This window comes from Schistocerca piceifrons, chromosome X, assembly GCF_021461385.2.
Source record: "Schistocerca piceifrons isolate TAMUIC-IGC-003096 chromosome X, iqSchPice1.1, whole genome shotgun sequence".
NCBI classification, from domain to species: domain Eukaryota; kingdom Metazoa; phylum Arthropoda; class Insecta; order Orthoptera; family Acrididae; genus Schistocerca; species Schistocerca piceifrons.
Genome location: NC_060149.1, coordinates 576,055,426 through 576,074,236, shown reverse-complemented (window position 1 = coordinate 576,074,236; position 18,811 = coordinate 576,055,426). Strand labels below are relative to the sequence as shown.

The window sequence follows — 18,811 nt, the reverse complement described above, 5'->3', positions numbered from 1 at the left end:
CAGTGACTCTTGCAACTGTCGTTAGAGCAGCTCCGACATCATGCACTGTCTACTGCACAGAAGGCTGTTCTGACCGCGATTGACACTTGCAACGTCACGAGTGCATTGCTGAGATCAAATACAACAGTGCGACCTTCAAAAGGTTCAAATGGCTCTGAGCACTATGCGACTTAACTTCTGAGGTCATCAGTCGCCTAGAACTTAGAACTAATTAAACCTAACTAACCTAAGGGCATCACACACATCCATGCCCGAGGCAGGATTCGAACCTGCGACCTTAGCTGTCGCTCGGCTCCAGACTGTAGCGCCTAGAACCGCAAGGGCCACTGCGGCCGGCCAGTGCGACCTGCGGACTTGGCTAGCATCTGCATCTCTGTTCAGGCATGCACGTCTCGTGGTGCTTCCATATTTTGGCCAAGCTCTGTACCCATGGGTATATGGGAAACGTAACTGTGGACAGGGCCGTGTATATGATCTATAGACCCCTAGGCGGATCTAAATAGTGAAAATACTGTGGTAACTAAGTCGAAGCAAAATCAGTTTCAGAATTAATTGTTTAACGCACTATTTAATTGTTTAACGCACTATTTAAGGCTTAATATTTGTGTAAAGTTTTATTACTCTTTTTATGATAGAGAAGACAAGATAGAGAAATTAGAGAAAGAAGGAAAATATGATTTCAAGGACAAAGAAGCAATGGATTTGACATTCAGGGAAATAAGGAACAACAATTGACTGAAGGAAGTAGAGACAGCAGACGGTAAAATGGTGAGTGAACCCCAAGCAATAATGAGAAGATTGAAAGAATATATAGAATGGCTATACGCTGCAGACAGACGACCAAGTGAAGAAGAGCTTGGGGTAGAAAAAGATGAAGTATCAGATGATAACTAGTGAGATTGATGCATCTATGAAGGAGCTGAAAAATGGAAAGGCAATGGGAATTGATGAGATTGCTGCGGAACTGTTAAAGTCATTGGAGAAAGTAGGGAAAAGGGAGTTGATTGAATTGTGTAATCAAATATACATGACAGGAAAATGGCCAAAGGACATTACAGAAAGTATGTTAATACCTATAGAAAAGAAAAAGAACATCGAAAAGTGTGAGGAACATCGAACAGTATGCCTGATGCCGCATGCAGCCAAGGCTGTATGGAAAGCTTAATAGGAGATGAACAATTTGGTTTCAGGCGAGGAGTGGGGACTAGAGATGCCATTGGGCGACTGAGAGTGATAGGGGAGAGGTACATGGAGAAGAAAAGGAAGCTGTATGTTGTGTTCATTGATCTTCAGAAGGCTTTTAACGGTGTCACATGGGACAAACTAATGGAAATCCTAAGGAAACATGGAGCTGACTGGAGTGATATGCGGCTAATTAGAAATTTATATTTGAACCAGAGAGCAAGAGTAAGAATATGAGGTGTGATGAGTGAAGAAATTGAACTGGGAAGAGGTGTAAGACAATGTTGTTTATAACCAACGCTGTTCAGTATCTATCTGGAGGAAATTAAAGTTTTGATGAAAGGAGAGGAGTTTGTATAGGGGGTCGGAGAGTGGAGTGTATAAGATTTGCAGACGACATGATTGTGATGGCAGAGAGTGAATGAGAGATGGAACAAATGTTAGGTTATCTAAACACAAAATTACAAGAATATGGAATAAAGATTAACAAGAAGAAAACGAAAAGCATGGTAAATGGAGGAAAGGGCAGAAAATGTCGTATGAAAATAAGGGGAGAGGAAATAGAGCAAGTGAATAACTTCAATTACTTGAGAAGTGTAATAATTGATTATATGTATTGCTCAACAGAAATTGGGAAAAAAAATTGCAATGGCAGAAGGAGGATTCAAGAGGAAACAGAAATTACTTTGCGGACCACTAAATAAAGATCTGAGGAAAAGACTTGCCAAATGTTACATCTGGAACGTAGCACTGTATGGTGTGGAGACCTGGACATTGAGGAAGGAAGATGAATGAAGATTGGAGGCACTAGAGATGTGGATATGGAGAAGAATGGAAAAGGTGAAATGGGAAGACCGAATAAGAAATGAAGAAGTATTAAGAAGAGTTGGAGAAGAAAGAAACATGTTGAAAGTCATCAGAAAGAGAAAACGGAACTGGATTGGACATTGTTTGAGGAGGGACTGTTTATTGAAGGAAGGAATGGTGGAGGGAAAAAGGGGAAGAGAAAAAAGAAGATATCAAATGCTGGACAATATCAAAGGAGACAAATATTCAGACATGATAAGATTAGCTATGGACAGACAAAAGTGGAAGAGGCTTAACCCGTAAAAAGACCTGTCGTAAGGCAGAATACCATACTATTACTACTTATGATTTTAATGTGTTGATGAGGGTAAGTAAATAAAAATAATTGAACTGTTTACAAGAAATTTAACATCACTATGAACAACTACAATTAAAAACAATGTTCAGATTCATATCCATAGACATATCTTGCGCAATAGATTAGACTTGGTAATCTAGGGACACAAAAACCTCAACGGCAAGCAACATTTCAATGTAAATTGAAGAGTTGGTACTTAGATGTATATGTAATATTGAGCTCATCACTTCCCCCTCTCCAGAGTTCTGAGGATGATTCTGGATGACAAGTGAAAGTATATCATTGATGTTTTTCAGAGCAGCAAATGAACTTACCTATAACTTGATTTTACTGTTATTTCTCTTTTGTAATCTTTCGTTTAGAACCTCCGCTTTTTAATTCCTCTCCATTTTAATGGCGATTAATGTACTTTTTACAGCGGTACGCAGCGATAGGTATACTTCCGTTACTTTACTGGTATTAGCTTGCAATGACGGGTACAATACTGTGTAATGCGCTACGATGATGGCATTTGTTTATCTTTTGAATTTCCCGCGAAAACGCCTTCGATGACATTATGACGTCACGAGTCAGTAATCAGGTTGTCAGGCGCTATGGAAGTTAAGATAATCTTGTAAGTTACCCATAGTATCGAGTCAACGAATGATGTTACTTGAAAATAGTTTTCCCTAGCTTCAGCAGCTCCAGAAATCGGGGTTCCGCGTTATGTTACTTATTTCAGAGTCCTAAAATTCCGTTATTATGCATCCAAAAGTCTTAGCGATTTTGCCAACGTAAATATCACGCGTTTGATTGGGCGAAAAAATAAATTTTACGAGAGGGGCAGAGGTTTATGACGTGAATCTTATCTGCTGTCCATTGAAAAATTCAGGTGAATAATTAAAAGATGAGTAATCTCTCCCTCAGCAGACCTGATATTTGAGACTAGTTCATCTCCAATGCCTTATACCCTGTCCTTTCAATAAAAACCTGAGAGATCTCACTGCTACCAATTTCTGATTTTAGGCAGCTGTCGGAACCGCATATGACGTGAGCTCCTCTCTTATTAGGAACTGTTTAACTCTGGTACGTTTTTTGCCAAAGTTTCCACAATTTTTCGTTGATTCATCTGCCCACATACTAGGCAGGCCAGCGTGTGTTGCCTGACCGAAGTTACCATCTACCACTACTAGTCATTTCCTTCCCGCTTAGATTCGCAAACAAAGCAAGAGAAAAACGACTGTTTATGTGCCTCCGTATGAACTTAAATTTATCTTCGTGATCCTAACGCGAAATGGACGTTTGCGGCAGTAGAACCGTTCTGCAGTCAGCTTCAAACACCGGTACTCAAAATTTTCTCGGTGGTGCTCCGCAAAGAGAACGCCGTATTCCCTCCAGGGATTCCTATTTGAGTTCACGCAGCATCTCCAAATACTCCCGTTTTGATCGAACCTAGCGGTAACAAATCTAGCAGCCCGCCTCTGAACTGCTTCGATACCTTACTTAATCCGACCGGGTGAAGATCCGAAACACTCGAGCAGTACTCAAAAATGGGTCGCACTAGTGTTCTGTGCACCATTTCCTTCATAGACTAGTTAATTTCCTAAAACTCTCCCAATAAATCGAAGTCAACTATTTATTTGCCTTCCCTACTGCGTCCTTAAATGCTCTTTCCATTTCAAATAGCTTTTCAATGTTAGGCCTAGATATTTAATCAATGTGACTGTGTCAAGCAGCACAACACGAGCACTGTATTCGAACATTACAGGATTGTTCTTCCTATGCATCTGCATTGACTTAAATTTTTCTACCTTTAGAGCAAGCTGCCATTCATCGCACCAACTAGAAATTCTGTCTGTCACCTTGTATCCTCACACTCAACGACGACATCTTCCAGCACACAACGGCATCGTCAGCAAACAGTCGCAGATTGTTGTTCACCGTGTGCGTCAGATCATTGATGTACATAGAGAAAAATGCGGATCTGTCACATTTCCCTGCGGTACTCCTAACGAAAATGCTGTATATTATTAATACTCGCCTTCGGAAACAACATAATGGGTTCTATTACTTAAAAAGAAATCTACGAACCACTCGCATATCTGGGAAACTATTGTGTATTTTCGTACCTTCGTTGAGTATACAGTGGGGCACTATGTGAAACGCTCAACCGGAAATCTAACAATATGGAAATTGCGTGTTGACCTTCATCCATGTTTCGCAGAATATTATGCAAGAAAAGGACAAGCTGAGTTTCCCACGAGTGAAAACCTATGTTCTGAACCGTAGGTAGTACTTCTTGGGATTGATAAGTTGTATAGCTACAGTCATTCATACAGGACTGAGAAACACACAGTTTTACAGAAGAAAACTTTTTTTTGCTCCACGCAGTCAGCTACAGTAATGGTCCACATTCAGTGACTAATGCTCCCCTTACTATTTCGGAGTACCGTATGGAGAAATTCTAGTCACTACCTATGTTCTCACAGGAACGCTAAATCTACAACCAAGACGTTACACTCGACTTGAAACCAGATTCTGCGACCTATGATTAATATCTTGTTTCTCGTCGAAATACCTCGACAAAGACAGCTCATTTCAAGTGTCACTGGCTAGTACCTAGTATGACCTCTTGTCCGAGGCAACAGAAATCCCTTTTTTTCCGAAGTTTGCAAGTGGTTGCAATAGATACCCCCCTCTGGCGGTTGGAACTGCTTCTTCAAGAAATTGCGACAGGACGCCATCTTGACATTCCCCAACAGTAAAACTGTCACTGGGTTCCCTGTCAGTTTCAGGTAGCACTTCATAGTTGTTAAGAGGGATGGGAACAGCACACACAGATGTCACTGACGCGCCATCGTGTTGGCTGGCAACTCGCAAAGGAGTCGCTTCTGAAAACAGACATGGTCAAGGCGGTCTTGCAGAATTTTGAGTTTCACCCTTTGGAAATCTCCGTTACCTGAAAATGAAAATACGCTCTTCTAATATGTCAAATCGTATTTGCAAATGGATATGTTTCAGTACGTGTGGCCGTAGTGGGTTAATTCACGATGTGTTTCAAAATGATGCTGAAAAACTTAAAGGTATTCGCCCACCGTCAGTTCGATCACCTGCCTCAAAGTACGAGTGTGTGCTGAAGAGTAATACTTCCGAATTTTTAATGTGAATATTTATTTCTCAACATAGTCACCCTGGTGACGAACACATTTCCCCAAACGAGAAACCAGTTTATTAACCCTAGGACTCTCTCTGGGGTCATAGGTGACCCCAATCATCTTTACTATGGATAAAATAATATTTCTATTTCTTGTAAAAATCCAGAATTTTATGACTTTTACCACACGGTATTGTAGTTCTTTCACAAAAATTTTTAGAGCGCTTGACGCAACATTTAAATCAATAATTAACAAAAACTACTGTTGGGGTCAATTATGACCCCAGATAGATTATATGTAACATTCATAGAATGTATAGATTATCAACTATCAATCTCTTTCTTAGGTATTTTTAGTTGGTAACACTGAATTCAGGTGTTATTCAGGTGTTACTCAGAACTAACCTCAAACTGGAAGTTCGTTTGTACGTTTGTTGTTGCAGTGTAATTTCAGCATGGATGGAATACGTTTTGCTCCTGGCTATAGTGTAGAACAAGCTATGGAAGACTTATTTCGTAGCAGTGGTGATTCAGAAGGTAGTGACGCCGGGGATGATGGAACAGACACACAGGTAGACCAAAGTGATGAAATTTGTTTACATGAATTAGAAGAAAATGATATTCTTGCTGAAAATGATGACAGTGGAGAAGATGGAAGTGCAGTACTGGTAAGCAGGGGTCGGGATATTGCATGGAGTACAAAAGAACCATCAATTCGTAGATTTCCAATCCGCAACATACAAAGTTTTTCAGCAGGTATTGCTAGTACAGTTAGTGTTAGCTCAGCTGTTGACTGTTTCAGGCAGTTTATTACTAATGAATAGCTGGATATAATAGTTCAGTTCACAAATCAACGAGGAAATGAATTGAAAGTGTCTGGAAAATTAGTTGACTGGCGTGATACAGACAGATGCGAGCTTCTTTCATTTTTAGGCTTGTTGATTCTATATGGCGTACAGAAGAGCCGGGGGAAACCTATTGACGAATTTTGGGACTCTGAATATGGCGCTTCTCTATTCCGTGCTACTATGTCGAGGAGGCGATATCAGGACATTCTGCGTTCACTTCGTTTTGACGACCGCATCACAAGACTTGAAGGGAAAGAGAGGACTGGAAATAAGGCGGAAGCTGTACAGGAAATATTTGATTTGTTTTCCGTGCAATGTCAAACATCATTTATACCTTCCAGCAACATTACTGTTGATGAACATCTTTGCGTGTACAGGGGTCGGTGCAGTTTCAAGGTCTACATTCCTTCAAAGCCAGGAAAGTATGGCATCAAGATATGGTGCGCAGTAGACTGTGAACATGGTTATCTGACAAATCTTCAAATGTACACTGGAAGGAGTGGTGATGTGAGAGAAGTGAATCAAGGCAAGAGAGTGGTCTTAGATTTAGTGCGTCATCTGGCTGGCAGTGGTAGGAATATTACCAATGACAATTTTTTCACGAGCTATGACCTTGGCCAAGAATTGTTGAAAATGAAGTTGACACTTGTAGGTACTCTACGTTCTACAAGAAAAGAAGTCCCAAAAGAGTTTTTTTTTTCCTTCGAAAACTAGGGAAGAATGCACTACCAGATTTGCATACAGTGGTAAAACCCTATTAGTTCCGTATGTTCCAAAAAGAAATAAGGCTATGCTATTCCTGTCAACACAACATCAATCATTTGAAGTGCCCAAAGAAAACAACTTGAAACGAAAACCAGAAGTAGTGTTTTAATACAAATCAACAAAATCAGGTGTTGATACGCTAGATCAAATGAGCTCTTACTATTCTGTGAAAAAGGGTACAAAACGTTGGCCATTAGCAGTATTTTATGATCTTGTCGATCTAGCTGCACTCAATGCCTACAGACTCTTCTGTGTTACTGTTGAAAAAACAGAGAGACGTCTTTCTCTAGTGAAGTTGGCCAAAGAAATGGCAAAGCCCCAAGTGGAACGTCGTTTGAGTTTACCACAAGCAAGGAACAAGGATATTATTAGCAGTATCAAACGGTGTGGATTTGATGATCTGTTAGACAATGGACATCCAGACGTAATACCCGACAATCAGAAGAGAAAGCGAGGCAGATGCTCCATTTGCCCCAGATAAAAGGACACAAAATACAGTTCAACATGCAAGAAGTGTAACAAATTTGTTTGCAAGGAACATTCTGAAGTAGTTACTACTTGCAAAATATGTGCAGATGACTATGGTACGGATTCCGGTTAGAATTATGTTTCCTGTTGAGTTGTTCATCACATTTTCTGTAAATTTGAAGCCATTGTGTAACATTTATGAGTGAAACAAATTATGACTTAGAGTAATATTGTAACTTCTGATATGTAATTACTCTGCCATATGTAATTTAATTCTACTATGTACATACCAGTTAAAAAAGCTGTGAAATGTGTAAATAATAAATAAAATGTAAACAAACAGTATTTAACGACAGTATGTTGTTCTCTGAATGATTAGTACACACAGTCAACTATGTATTGATTGGGGTCATGTATGACCCCAGATGGAGTACGAGAGAAATTTTAGCAGAGTGAGTCCTAGGGTTAATACCGTAACTGTAGAATCTTTGACTTTTTTGGCAGAGTCACAGCCTCACCTCTGCTTGCACCATTTCATCACTGTCAAAGTGAAATCGTAGAATGCGTTCTCAAAGTTTTGGAAATAAATGAAAATCAAATGGGGCCAAGTCAGGATTGTAAGGATGATGATCGATGACAGTGAACCGAAGACACCAGATTGTTGCAGATGTTGCAGCGCTTGTGTATGATCCGGCATTGTCATGCTGAAGAAGAGGGTTCTCCATTTGTGGACGAACTCTTAGAATTCGAAACTCTGTTACAGCATGCTGTTTCTCACGCATCGACATAGTTCGTTATACCGCCATGTTAACGCGCTACAATTCGGAGGCCTCTTGCAGAAAAGGGCTGCAAATATGCAGATATGAAAAATAAAAATGTAGAATGTTAATAACGTTTGTATTACTTAAAAATCTTTGAGTTTTCACATAAAAAATTCGGAGCCATTATTTTTCAGCACGCTCTCGTAGCTGGACTTCTTGCCTGGACATTCGAAGTTCGAACACCATCTTTAATTTTTCTTCTCCTTATAGCATTAGCATGAATAATAACACTTATTTCTTCAAACTGTTGTTTTTCCGAACACAGTAGGAATGACGAAATCTTCAAACGTGTATTGTTACTTATGAATCTCGAATTAATTGCCGCATTGCCAAGTGACGACGATAACTGTAACTTGGGCTGTGACGGCACACTAGTAAGGTCGATCCCATATTTTAACCCCTCTGTAACATCGTTGGATGAGGTTTCAGAGTTTGAATTCCGTTTCGTAACTTGTTTCTCCAGGCACAGTATGAATTTTGAAACTCGCTTTATATTCCCTTAGCCGATATTACATGGAACATGAGATTGACCGCAAGTGACTCCATCTCATGTCAGGGCGAGAAAATAAATTTTACTGAAAGTTTACAGTTAAGGACTGAGAAATAGACTTCAAAATGATTATAAGCTAACTAGTTCACAGTACCATTCATTTATGACATTAATGCATAACAGCTGAAGTTAAGAACGGCGTAGCCGGCCGCGGTGGCCGAGCGGTTCCAGGCGCTTCAGTCCGGAACCGCGCGACTGCTACGGTCGCAGGTTCGAATCCTTCCTCGGGCATGCATGTGTGTGATGTCCTTAGGTTGGTTAGGTTTAAGTAGTTCTAAGTCTAGGGGACTGATGACCTCAGATGTTAAGTCCCATAGTGCTCAGAGCCATTTGAACCATTTAAGAACGGCGTACGAATGCCCAGAGCGATGTGACATGAAACGATCAGATCAGCTCTGTTGTAGGCAAAGAAAGAATCAGCTTCGAATTAATAGAAGCTCTCAGAAAACGATAACAACTTAGAAAGCATTTACTAGTTGTTTTTTTACTGGAATACGTTTCAGTATGACGTTTTAGGAAAGACTACAAGGGTGGTCATCGCTTTGTTCAACACATTACACCTTATTTCCGAAACACTGAACAGACTAAATTTCTAAGACATTTAAAGAAAGGGAAGTCCTTTTTGCGTTGCCTTTTCACATTCCTTTTCCGTTCATGAAAACACAAGTACGTACGTCGACGATGGAATCTTTGGAATTCCCCTCTTCCCTCATAATAAGTATACTATCGGTGATACGTCTTACTGATTTCTTTGGAATACCATACGCAGTACTACCGCAAAGCCAGTAGTGGCTTCCTTTATTCGATTGCACGCAGCGCGCAGGCGCCCAGCTCTTGCTGGCATTGGACCAAGCGAGCGGGCAAGACACTGTAGCACGCTCGCAATTAACGTCAGGACGTAACGCACTTCCGCGCTCTTAAGTAAAACGTACAAACACTTTTATATTCTCATATTGACATGCCCGCATCTCGTGGTCGTGCGGTAGCGTTCTCGCTTCGCACGCCCGGGTTCCCGGGTTCGATTCCCGGCGGGGTCAGGGATTTTCTCTGCCTCGTGATGGCTGGGTGTTGTGTGATGTCCTTAGGTTAGTTAGGTTTAAGTAGTTCTAAGTTCTAGGGGACTGATGACCATAGATGTTAAGTCCCATAGTGCTCAGAGCCATATGAACCATTTTTCATATTGACATGAAACCGGTTACGGTACGTGTCCTGCAGTCACTGCGTCTGAAAGAGCTTTCTATTTTTGCGCTTGCTGTTGCATTTTTTAATTTTTTTTATTTTATTTTCTTTTTTCCCCTCAGGTAACTGTATACCGTGCACGACATCGCTATCAGACGCAGGTATTTTGATTGTATTTGTGTCCTGTTGACAGACGGAATGTGGGAATCATAAATCTTTGCATATCTCTTTGTGCGACAATGATGATAACTTCATACGAGGACTATGGATAGTAATGGCTTAAATTCTTTACAGAAACAAGAACCTCACAACTATTAAAGGAAAGTAACAGGTCTCTTCAATGCCATCTATCCGGAACTAACTCTCTCTCTCTCTCTCTCTCTCTCTCTCTCTCTCTCTCTCTCTCTCTCTGTGTGTGTGTGTGTGTGTGTGTGTGTGTGTGTGTGTGTGTGTGTGTGTGTGGCGCGGGGGAGGGGGGGTGCAGTCCAGTGTAGTAGAGGACGTTATCAGTACGAAGAGTGGCCAAATTTGCTGATACAGCTCCTAGTCGAACTTGCCACTGCACGGCGGATTCGGAAGACCACAGCACGCCGCGTACTGTCGGCGGTATTTCGTGCGTTATTCCTGATCAAATGTATGGGACTCCTATCTACTAGTCATTTTGAATATGTGATTGTTCGTTGACTGTAAAGATTTTCAACGTTCCACAGAGAGGTAAATAAACAGAATGACTATGAAATTGTGGTTGGTGGATGCGATAAACACGGAGGGGAAAAAATGGGGTGGCGAGAAAGACTGCGGTGACTTCGGTCCGATTACACATCTCAGTAATGGAAAAAGTGGGAAGAAAATGAATAACGCTCTTCATATCATTCAGTATTCTCGAAATATCTTTTGCGATCTGTCCTAGAGGGCGTTCCCATTTTCGGCAACTAACTTGCGGAAGATGCGTTTTGACTGAGGTTTCTACAGGTCTGTCTTTGAAAGTACTTCAGGAGCAACAGATGCGAAGGAACTCCTGCACTTTACGAACTTACTCCTGCACTTTACGAACTTACTCCTGCACTTTACGAACTTACTCCTGCACTTTACGAACTTACTCCTGCACTTTACGAACTTACTCCTGCACTTTACGAACTTACTGCATGATCCCCAGCAGACGTTCAAATCACTCACCTTTATTCGAGACAAGATATCCTCGCTTTATTAAGTACACTCGAGCTTTAATACTGTCAGTTCTCGTAGGTTAAACTGCCGACTCATGTCGCCGATTGGTCATTTCGTGTAAGCACCTTCACTCATTTAGAAACTTTGTAAAACATATTTATAAAGCATTTTTCTTTTGTAAGAATTATTTCGAACTCTTTTTAAGAGGTCTGTAGATACTTGCAAAAAGTGAGAAAAGTAAACTCACGAACAGCGCTCGGAGCAATTGGAATCCTATAAAAGATAGATGAAAATTACTGACACGGACATAAGCCTTAACGTATGCGTGTTGGTAGGTCCATAGCATCAATAGTTTTTCGATTTGCGGGGAACGTTAAACGAGGAATTCAAGCTTACAGTTAAGGAAAGAGTAAACTGTAGTTTAGCAGGCTGTCTGGCAAATAAAAGCAGATAGTAGAAGTGTGTCAGTAGTTGATTAGATCGTCAGGTACATATGATGGTAGATTTTAATTTTAGTCATCCATTTGGTTAACTTTTTTTGTGCTGGAATGTCCACGGGATAAACTTCACGAGAAGATTTCTCGTGTGGAAGGAAAAATGTTTTTCTGTCTTAATAGGTTCTAATTACGTGTACATTGCAGTAATTGAATAACAGATTTTCTGTTTTCTTTAGATCAGTGCTGCAGTTACATGTTTGAATTATTCCCCTTTGTAAAAGACTGCAACTGATGTTTCAGAATATGGGCATAAAGGACGAATTCCATCAAAAGGCTATACTGGTGTGTATCGATGAACTGTGCCGGTCGCAAGAACAGGAACCTACTGTGGCCGAAGAAGAGCGTGGTGGTACTCCTCACAGACTGCGGGAACACAGCTTCTCTAGCCTGGAACGCTGTGACAAATGCAATCGATACCTTCGTGGGCTGGTGCACCAGGGTCTCCTGTGCCAGGACTGTGGATTTGTTGCTCATCGCACATGCCGAGCCACTGGATTGGGCTCGTGTCTATCCGCTTCACCCGCATCGTCTTCTGCATCGAGACCTCGCTTCTGTTCATTGTTCGGTGTGCCTCTTTGTGTTTCTGAACGACCTGGTCCCCCTGCAGTCGTCGTGAAATGTGTCGATGAACTAGAACGCCGAGCGCGCCTCGTCTACAATTTGGACCTGTACAAAATGTACCGTTCATCACCCAGTGTCGATAGGGTTGCTGAACTACGACAAAAGATTGATGACGGTAATATATTACTCCTGTTTTGAGATAATTTCAGGCATTTTTACTAGAATCTTAGGTGTATTGAAAGAGTGAAATTTTGTTTTCTTTTATGTACTGAAGGAATAATTAAGTGTACAAGTAATATGGGAATTATTTCCTCTTTTGTGACTATAAAAAGTCTTATTTGGACCAGACTCATTTCACTTTATAAAGTGTCTTCAGTAGTCAGTTTTTTGGTTCCTACATTATTCTTAACTGCAATGTGTATAGAATAATTCATGGGAATAATGTGAGAGCCAAAAACCAACCACTGAGATACATAAAGCAAAAAATGTGTAGCACACCCCCCAGGGGCCCACAGTCCCTTTTGTGGGTACGTGTGTGGCTTGCATGGGTCTCCGAGCTATTGCAGCCTCCTTCCTTTTTCCAGACTGCATTACTGTCCCTGTTCCTCTCCTTCCCTGTCCTTGCTCCTTTCTCCCTGCCCCCTCCTTTCCCTCCTGGTGGACTTCTTTATATAGACCTGGCTATCCTCCCAGCTTTGTTTTGGTATGTGCTATTGTTTAGTTTTGCTGTTTCCATCTCCTTTTCGGCTTTTTTGGTACCCTTGGGGTTTGACTGCCATTTCCAATGTTTTCTGTTCAGTATGATTCGTTTGGGGATGAACTCCCAGCCGAGTTTCCATGATGCAGGCTTGTCCCCCCCTCCCCCTCCCCTCCCCTCCTCTCCCTTCCATTTACCCCTTGCACCCTTCCTGGTAGGTCACCAGGACGGTAGCCAGTCCGTGTGGTGGATCTGTCAAGTACCCATTTGGCTGAGCCCCCTGACAACACACAGGGATCACACTGCTAGTACCTGAGCTGTTAACACCTCGTGTATGCCAAGAAGTCAGTGCTCATCACTTTGGGGCATCAGAATTCCCAGCAATGGCCACTTTGCCAGACGGCCCTTGTTGTGGCTAGGTGGCGCCAATGGGGCGAGCCCCTGGTCGGAGTGGGTGGTACTAAGGCGGACGCCTTGCACATGAAGAGAAAGAAGCTTCAACATCCTGGCCATTATGCGGCCGTCTCTAGGAGTGATAGAAGACATGACACTCCTTTTTCTGATTCTTCAACCTTCCCCTCCCTGGCCACCCCCTGAGAAGAGGTTCGAGCTCGCCAGCTTGGGTTGAAACCTTTCCCTCAGAGCCTGGTTTGTACCAGGACAGATGGCGAAAGTTTGGCCATGACCAAACCTTTGTTATTCATGGAGACAATTTAAGATAAGTATGGCAAAGTGGAATCCATGAGTAAAATGTGGTCTGGTTCTTTGCTCATAAAGACATCTTCTGCTGCCCAGTCTGAAGCCCTGCGTGCCTGTGACCATCTCGGTGACATCCCAGTCTCTGTCACACCCAGCAAATCTTTGAACTCGGTACAGGGCATCATTTTCCATCGGAATCTTCTTCTCCAAACTGACGAGGAGCTCTGTGCAAACCTCGAGTGGCAAGGAGTCCGATTTATCCGCTGTGTACAGCAAGGCCCTAAAAACAATCGCACCGATACAGGTGCCTTTATCCTGGCCTTCGAGGGGGTACCCTCCCAGAGAAAGTAAAGGTGATGGTGTATCAGTGTGATGTAAAACCTTATATTCTGCCACTGATGAGATGCTTTAAATGCTTACGGTTTGGACGCATGTCTTCCCGCTGCGCCAATGATCCCCTCCGCGGTGACTGTGGGTGCCTCCTCCATGAAGGGAGTGCCTGTGCTCCCCCACCTGTGTGCATAGATTGTAATGCGTAGCATTCTCCACGCTTGCCAAGATGCCCGGTGTTTGTGAAAGAACAACGGATTCAAGAGTACAAGACCTTAGATTGACTTGCCTACACCGAGGCTTGTCGAAAGTATGACTGGCTCCATCCCGTGCCTATAGCTTCTACTTTTGCTTCAGTTACATCCATTCCCCCTCCTACCCCTTCCTCTTCCCATCCCCGCCCTATTTGCCCCGAACCTTCCAACTCAACCTCACTCTCCCACTCCCGTTCCCCCTCCCCATCAGTACCCATACCCACCCCTTCAGTGCCCATACCCACCACTTCAGGTGCTGTTCCCCCTCCCCCACCAGAGAAGCGCTCCCCTTCTTCAGCAGCCACTGGTACTGGAGTTCCCTCCCAGGACTCCTCTTCCTGGCACCCCCCCTGAAAGGCGATCTGCAGCTCCACATTGGCTGCGCGATCAATGGCCAGTGGGCGCCAAGATTGCAAGGTGTAATTCCATGCCTAACCTCGCTGAAGTCTGCTCTTCTCTCCATTCACAAGAGAAGAAGCAGAAACACAAGAAAAAGGGCAAGGCCTCTCCGGTACTTCCTGAGGTGCTGCCTCCCCTCCTCCAGCCAATGAACAGAGTCTGACCCTACCTATATGGACATTACCCCATCCTTATCAGTGACAGATGGTGACTCGGCGGCGTGACTGGCTCCAGTCCATTCGCTTCCCATTTGGACTCCAGCTTGAGAATCCACCAGTGGAATTTTAATGGCTATTTGTGTCACCCCCCCCCTTGTTTCCTCCCACTCTGCTGCTTGCATTGCTCTCCAGGAGACCCATTTTGTCAATTCGTACTCACCCACCCTTTCTGGGTTCCACGCTTTCTGTCGAAACTGAATTGGCCCCTTGCGGGCTTCTTGTGGTGTTTGCACCTTGGTCCACAAGGACACTGTTAGTAAATGGGTTCCCCTCTATACCACTCTGGAAGCAATTGCTGTCAGGGCCCATCTGGTCACTCCAATCATAATCTGTAATCTCTACCTCCCGCCTGACAGGCCACCCACATCCCGTGGCCTAATCACCCTTCTTCAACAACTCCCTTCTCCCTTCCTGCTTCTAGGGGACTTAAATGCCCACAGCCCTCTTTGGGGTAGTCACACGACTACTGCCCTGGGCAGGACAGTTGAAGCTGTTCTGACAGGGTTTGATCTCTGTCTTCTAAATACCAGTGCTTCCACACACTTTAGTGTGGCACACGGCACTTTCTCTGCCATTGACCTCTCCATCTGCAGTCCCAGCCTTCTTCCCTCCATTCAGTGGGGTGTCCATGATGACTTATATGACAACGATCATTACCCAATTGTTTTGACCTTCCTTCAGTATATCTCACCCTGTCACCCTCCCAGGTGGGCCTTCTCTAAAGCTGTTTGGGTTCCTTCTCCTCTGCTACCATCCCTCTTGTCCTACCATACAGTAGTATTGATGAGTCTGCACAGACTTTGACTGCCACCATTCTTTCCACAGCTGTTTCATCCATCCCTTTTTCCTCGGGTTCGCCCCGTCGGAAATTGCTGTGGCCATGAAAGACTGCTGCTGTGCTGTTCAATGCTTCAAGCGGCACTCTTCTACTGCTCACCTTCTGGTCTTTAAATGGCCCCGTTACCTCATCAAATTTCAGAAATGGATTTGCTGGGAATGATATGTGGCTACCATAGGACCACACACCCCCTCTTCACAAGTCTGGGTGAAACTCAGGCGAATTTTGGGCCATTGTCTTCCCACCAACATTGCAGGAATTTCTGCACGTGGTGTTGTCCTTACCCATCCGGACTTTGTCGCAGAGCATTTCGCCAACACTTTGCCCAAGCATCTGTATCTACTCACTATCTGCCCATGTTCCTCCTCCTGAAAGAGTGCTCAGGGCGACTACCTTTTTCTTTCGTTTCTCACTGCTTGGAGCCTTATAACGCCCCATTTAGCAAGTGGAAATTCGCCAGTGCCCTCGCCCTTTGTCCAGACACGGCTCCTGGACCAGATTGGATACACAACCAAATGCTCAAACACTTATCGGTGGCTGGCCACCATCGTATACTGACCCTTTCCAACTGTCTGTGGAGTGAGGGGGTCTTTCCTATCCAGTGGCAGGAAAGCATTGTTATTCCGGTGTTAAAGCCTGGGAAGCCTCCTCTTCAGTTGGATAGCTATTGTCCAATTAGCCTTACCAACACCCTCTGCAAGCTCCTTGAATGCCTGGTGAGTCGGCACCTGTTTTTGATCCTTGAATCCTGTGACCTTTTGTCATCGACTCAAGGTGGTTTTCGCTGTGGCCACTCTACAGTGGATAACTTTGTCTACCTGGCGTCTGCTATCCGGTCAGCTTTTGCCCCTCAGCAACACTTTGTTGCAGTCTTCTTTGACCTGCATAAAGCCTGCGACACCACCTGGCACCACCACATCCTCACCACCCTTCACAAATGGGGCCTTCATGGCGCTCTACCTGTTTTTATCTTTCCGGGTCCAAGTTGGTTCCTCGTACAGCACTTCTCATCAGCAAGAAAATGGGATCCCCAGGGTTCCCTGCTGAGCGTCCCTCTCTTTCTCATCACAATTAATGGACTGGTGGCAGCTGCTGTGCCAAAAGTGTCCCACTCTTTGTATGCTGATGATTTTTTTATATCTATGTTGCTTCCTCTGTCATGTGCGCTGCAGAATGGCGTCTACAGGGGCAATCTACCAGGCGCAATCTTGGGGTCTCTCCCATGGCTTTCAGTTTTCGGTGGCAAGTCATGTGTTGTGCATTTCTGCCTTCACCGTACAGTCCATCCCATCCGGACCTGTTCCTCGATGACCAATCCCTCGAGGTGGTGGGCACCCATCGCTTCTTGGGTCTGGTCTTTGATGCCCAGTTGACATGGCTCCCTCATCTTTGCCAGCTGAGGAGGATGTGCTGGTTACATCTCAGTGTTCTTAGATGTCTGTGCAATACCACCAGGGGTGCAGACTGCTCTATTCTCCTGTGATTGTACAAAGCGCTGGTCCAGTCTTGTTTAGACTACGGGAGTCCTGTGTATGGTTCTGTGTCACCTTCGATATTGCAGATACTAGACCCCATCCACCATTGTGGGGTATGACTTGCGACTGTTGCCTTCTGGACTAACCACGTGATTAGCCCTCTCACAGAGGTGGGGATTCCACCGCTGCGAGTCTTGCACCAACAACAATTGATACCTCATGCGCTCCACATTTGCTGCACCTCAAAGCACCCTAATTATGGTCTTCTTTATCCAGACACGGAGATCAACCTCCCGTGGCGGCGGCCACGATGTGGGCTTACCATAGCTGCCCACATTCAGTCGCTCTTTTCTGAACTCCAGCACTACCCTTTACTGCCTCTTTTCTCTGCTCACGCATGTACCCCTCCGTGGTGTGTCTCTCGGCCACAGCTCTGTCTTGATCTCTCCATCAATTCAAAGGACTCTGTTCCTCTGGAGGCCCTTCGCCACCAATTCTACTGCCTCCTCAGTTCATTCCAGGGTTCAGAAGTGATTTATACTGATGGCTCCATGGTTGCCGGTCACACTGGTTATGCTTACACCTATGCGAGACACATGGAACTTCGTTCCTTGCCAGATTTCTGTGGTGTTTTTACTGCAGAATTTGTAGACATATTGCACACACTGGACCACATCTGCTTCTGCTCAGGACTGTCCTTCACTATCTGTAGTGACTCCTTGAGCAGTTTGCTATCGGCCAGTGCTTCCCTCGCAACACATTGGTCATAGCTATCTAGGACTCCCTTTCTCTCCTTGATCAATGTCGATGCCCAGTGGTTTTCATTTGTATCCCAGGCCATGTCGGGATCCCTGGCAATGAACTTGCCGATCGACTGGCTAAATTGGCTACTAACCATTGACATTCCGGAAAGAGACCTTCACTTGACATTATGTCATCAGGTTTTCGGACTTTGGAATGCAGAATGGCACACTCTTTCTTCGCCGAACAAGTACAGGGTGATAAAGGATTCTACAACTATGTGGCAGTGCTCCTTATGAGCCTCTCGTAAAGCCTCTGTTGTCCTTTGCTGGCTATGCATCGGCCATACTTGGCTGACTCATGGTTATCTCCTCCATCATGAGGGGACCCCCCCACCCCCCCACCCCTCTCTGTTGTAGATCAATGTTGACCGTGGTTCACTTCACCTCTTACTGGACTGTCCCGACTTAGATGCCCTGCGACAGATTTTTAGCTTTCCTGAATCGCTACCCCTGACAATGGCTCAGCGGCTGAACTAGTTTTATGTTTTCTTTGTGATGGAGGTTTTTATTGCTTTATTTAAGGGTGGGACCTTCAACCTTATCAGTGGGTGGAGGGGATGGCAGGCCGTCTTGCTCCCCCCTTTGCCCTGATTGATTGGACTGGCTTCGACTGGGCTTGGTGGTTCACCCCCACCCTCTGCCTTCCCACTCCTTTATTTATGGAATCTGTTTTATCTTGAGTGTCTATCTTGTCTACCTGTGCTTCTTCCTTCATGCCCTTGTGGTTAGTCACTTTCTTTCTCTCCTCTCTCCTCTCTTCTT

The 18,811-nt window shown here is 44.1% G+C and overlaps 1 protein-coding gene across 1 annotated transcript in view; it reads left to right on the top strand.

The window, feature by feature from the left end:
- The window catches only part of LOC124721106 (phosphatidylinositol 3-kinase regulatory subunit alpha), a 44,755-nt gene that overhangs the window by 19,858 nt on the left and 6,086 nt on the right, over positions 1-18,811 (top strand). Inside the window, exon 3 of the mRNA XM_047245926.1 lies at positions 12,016-12,511. Coding sequence (XP_047101882.1) covers positions 12,016-12,511 — 496 coding nt within the window. The remainder of the gene's footprint in view (positions 1-12,015; positions 12,512-18,811) is intronic.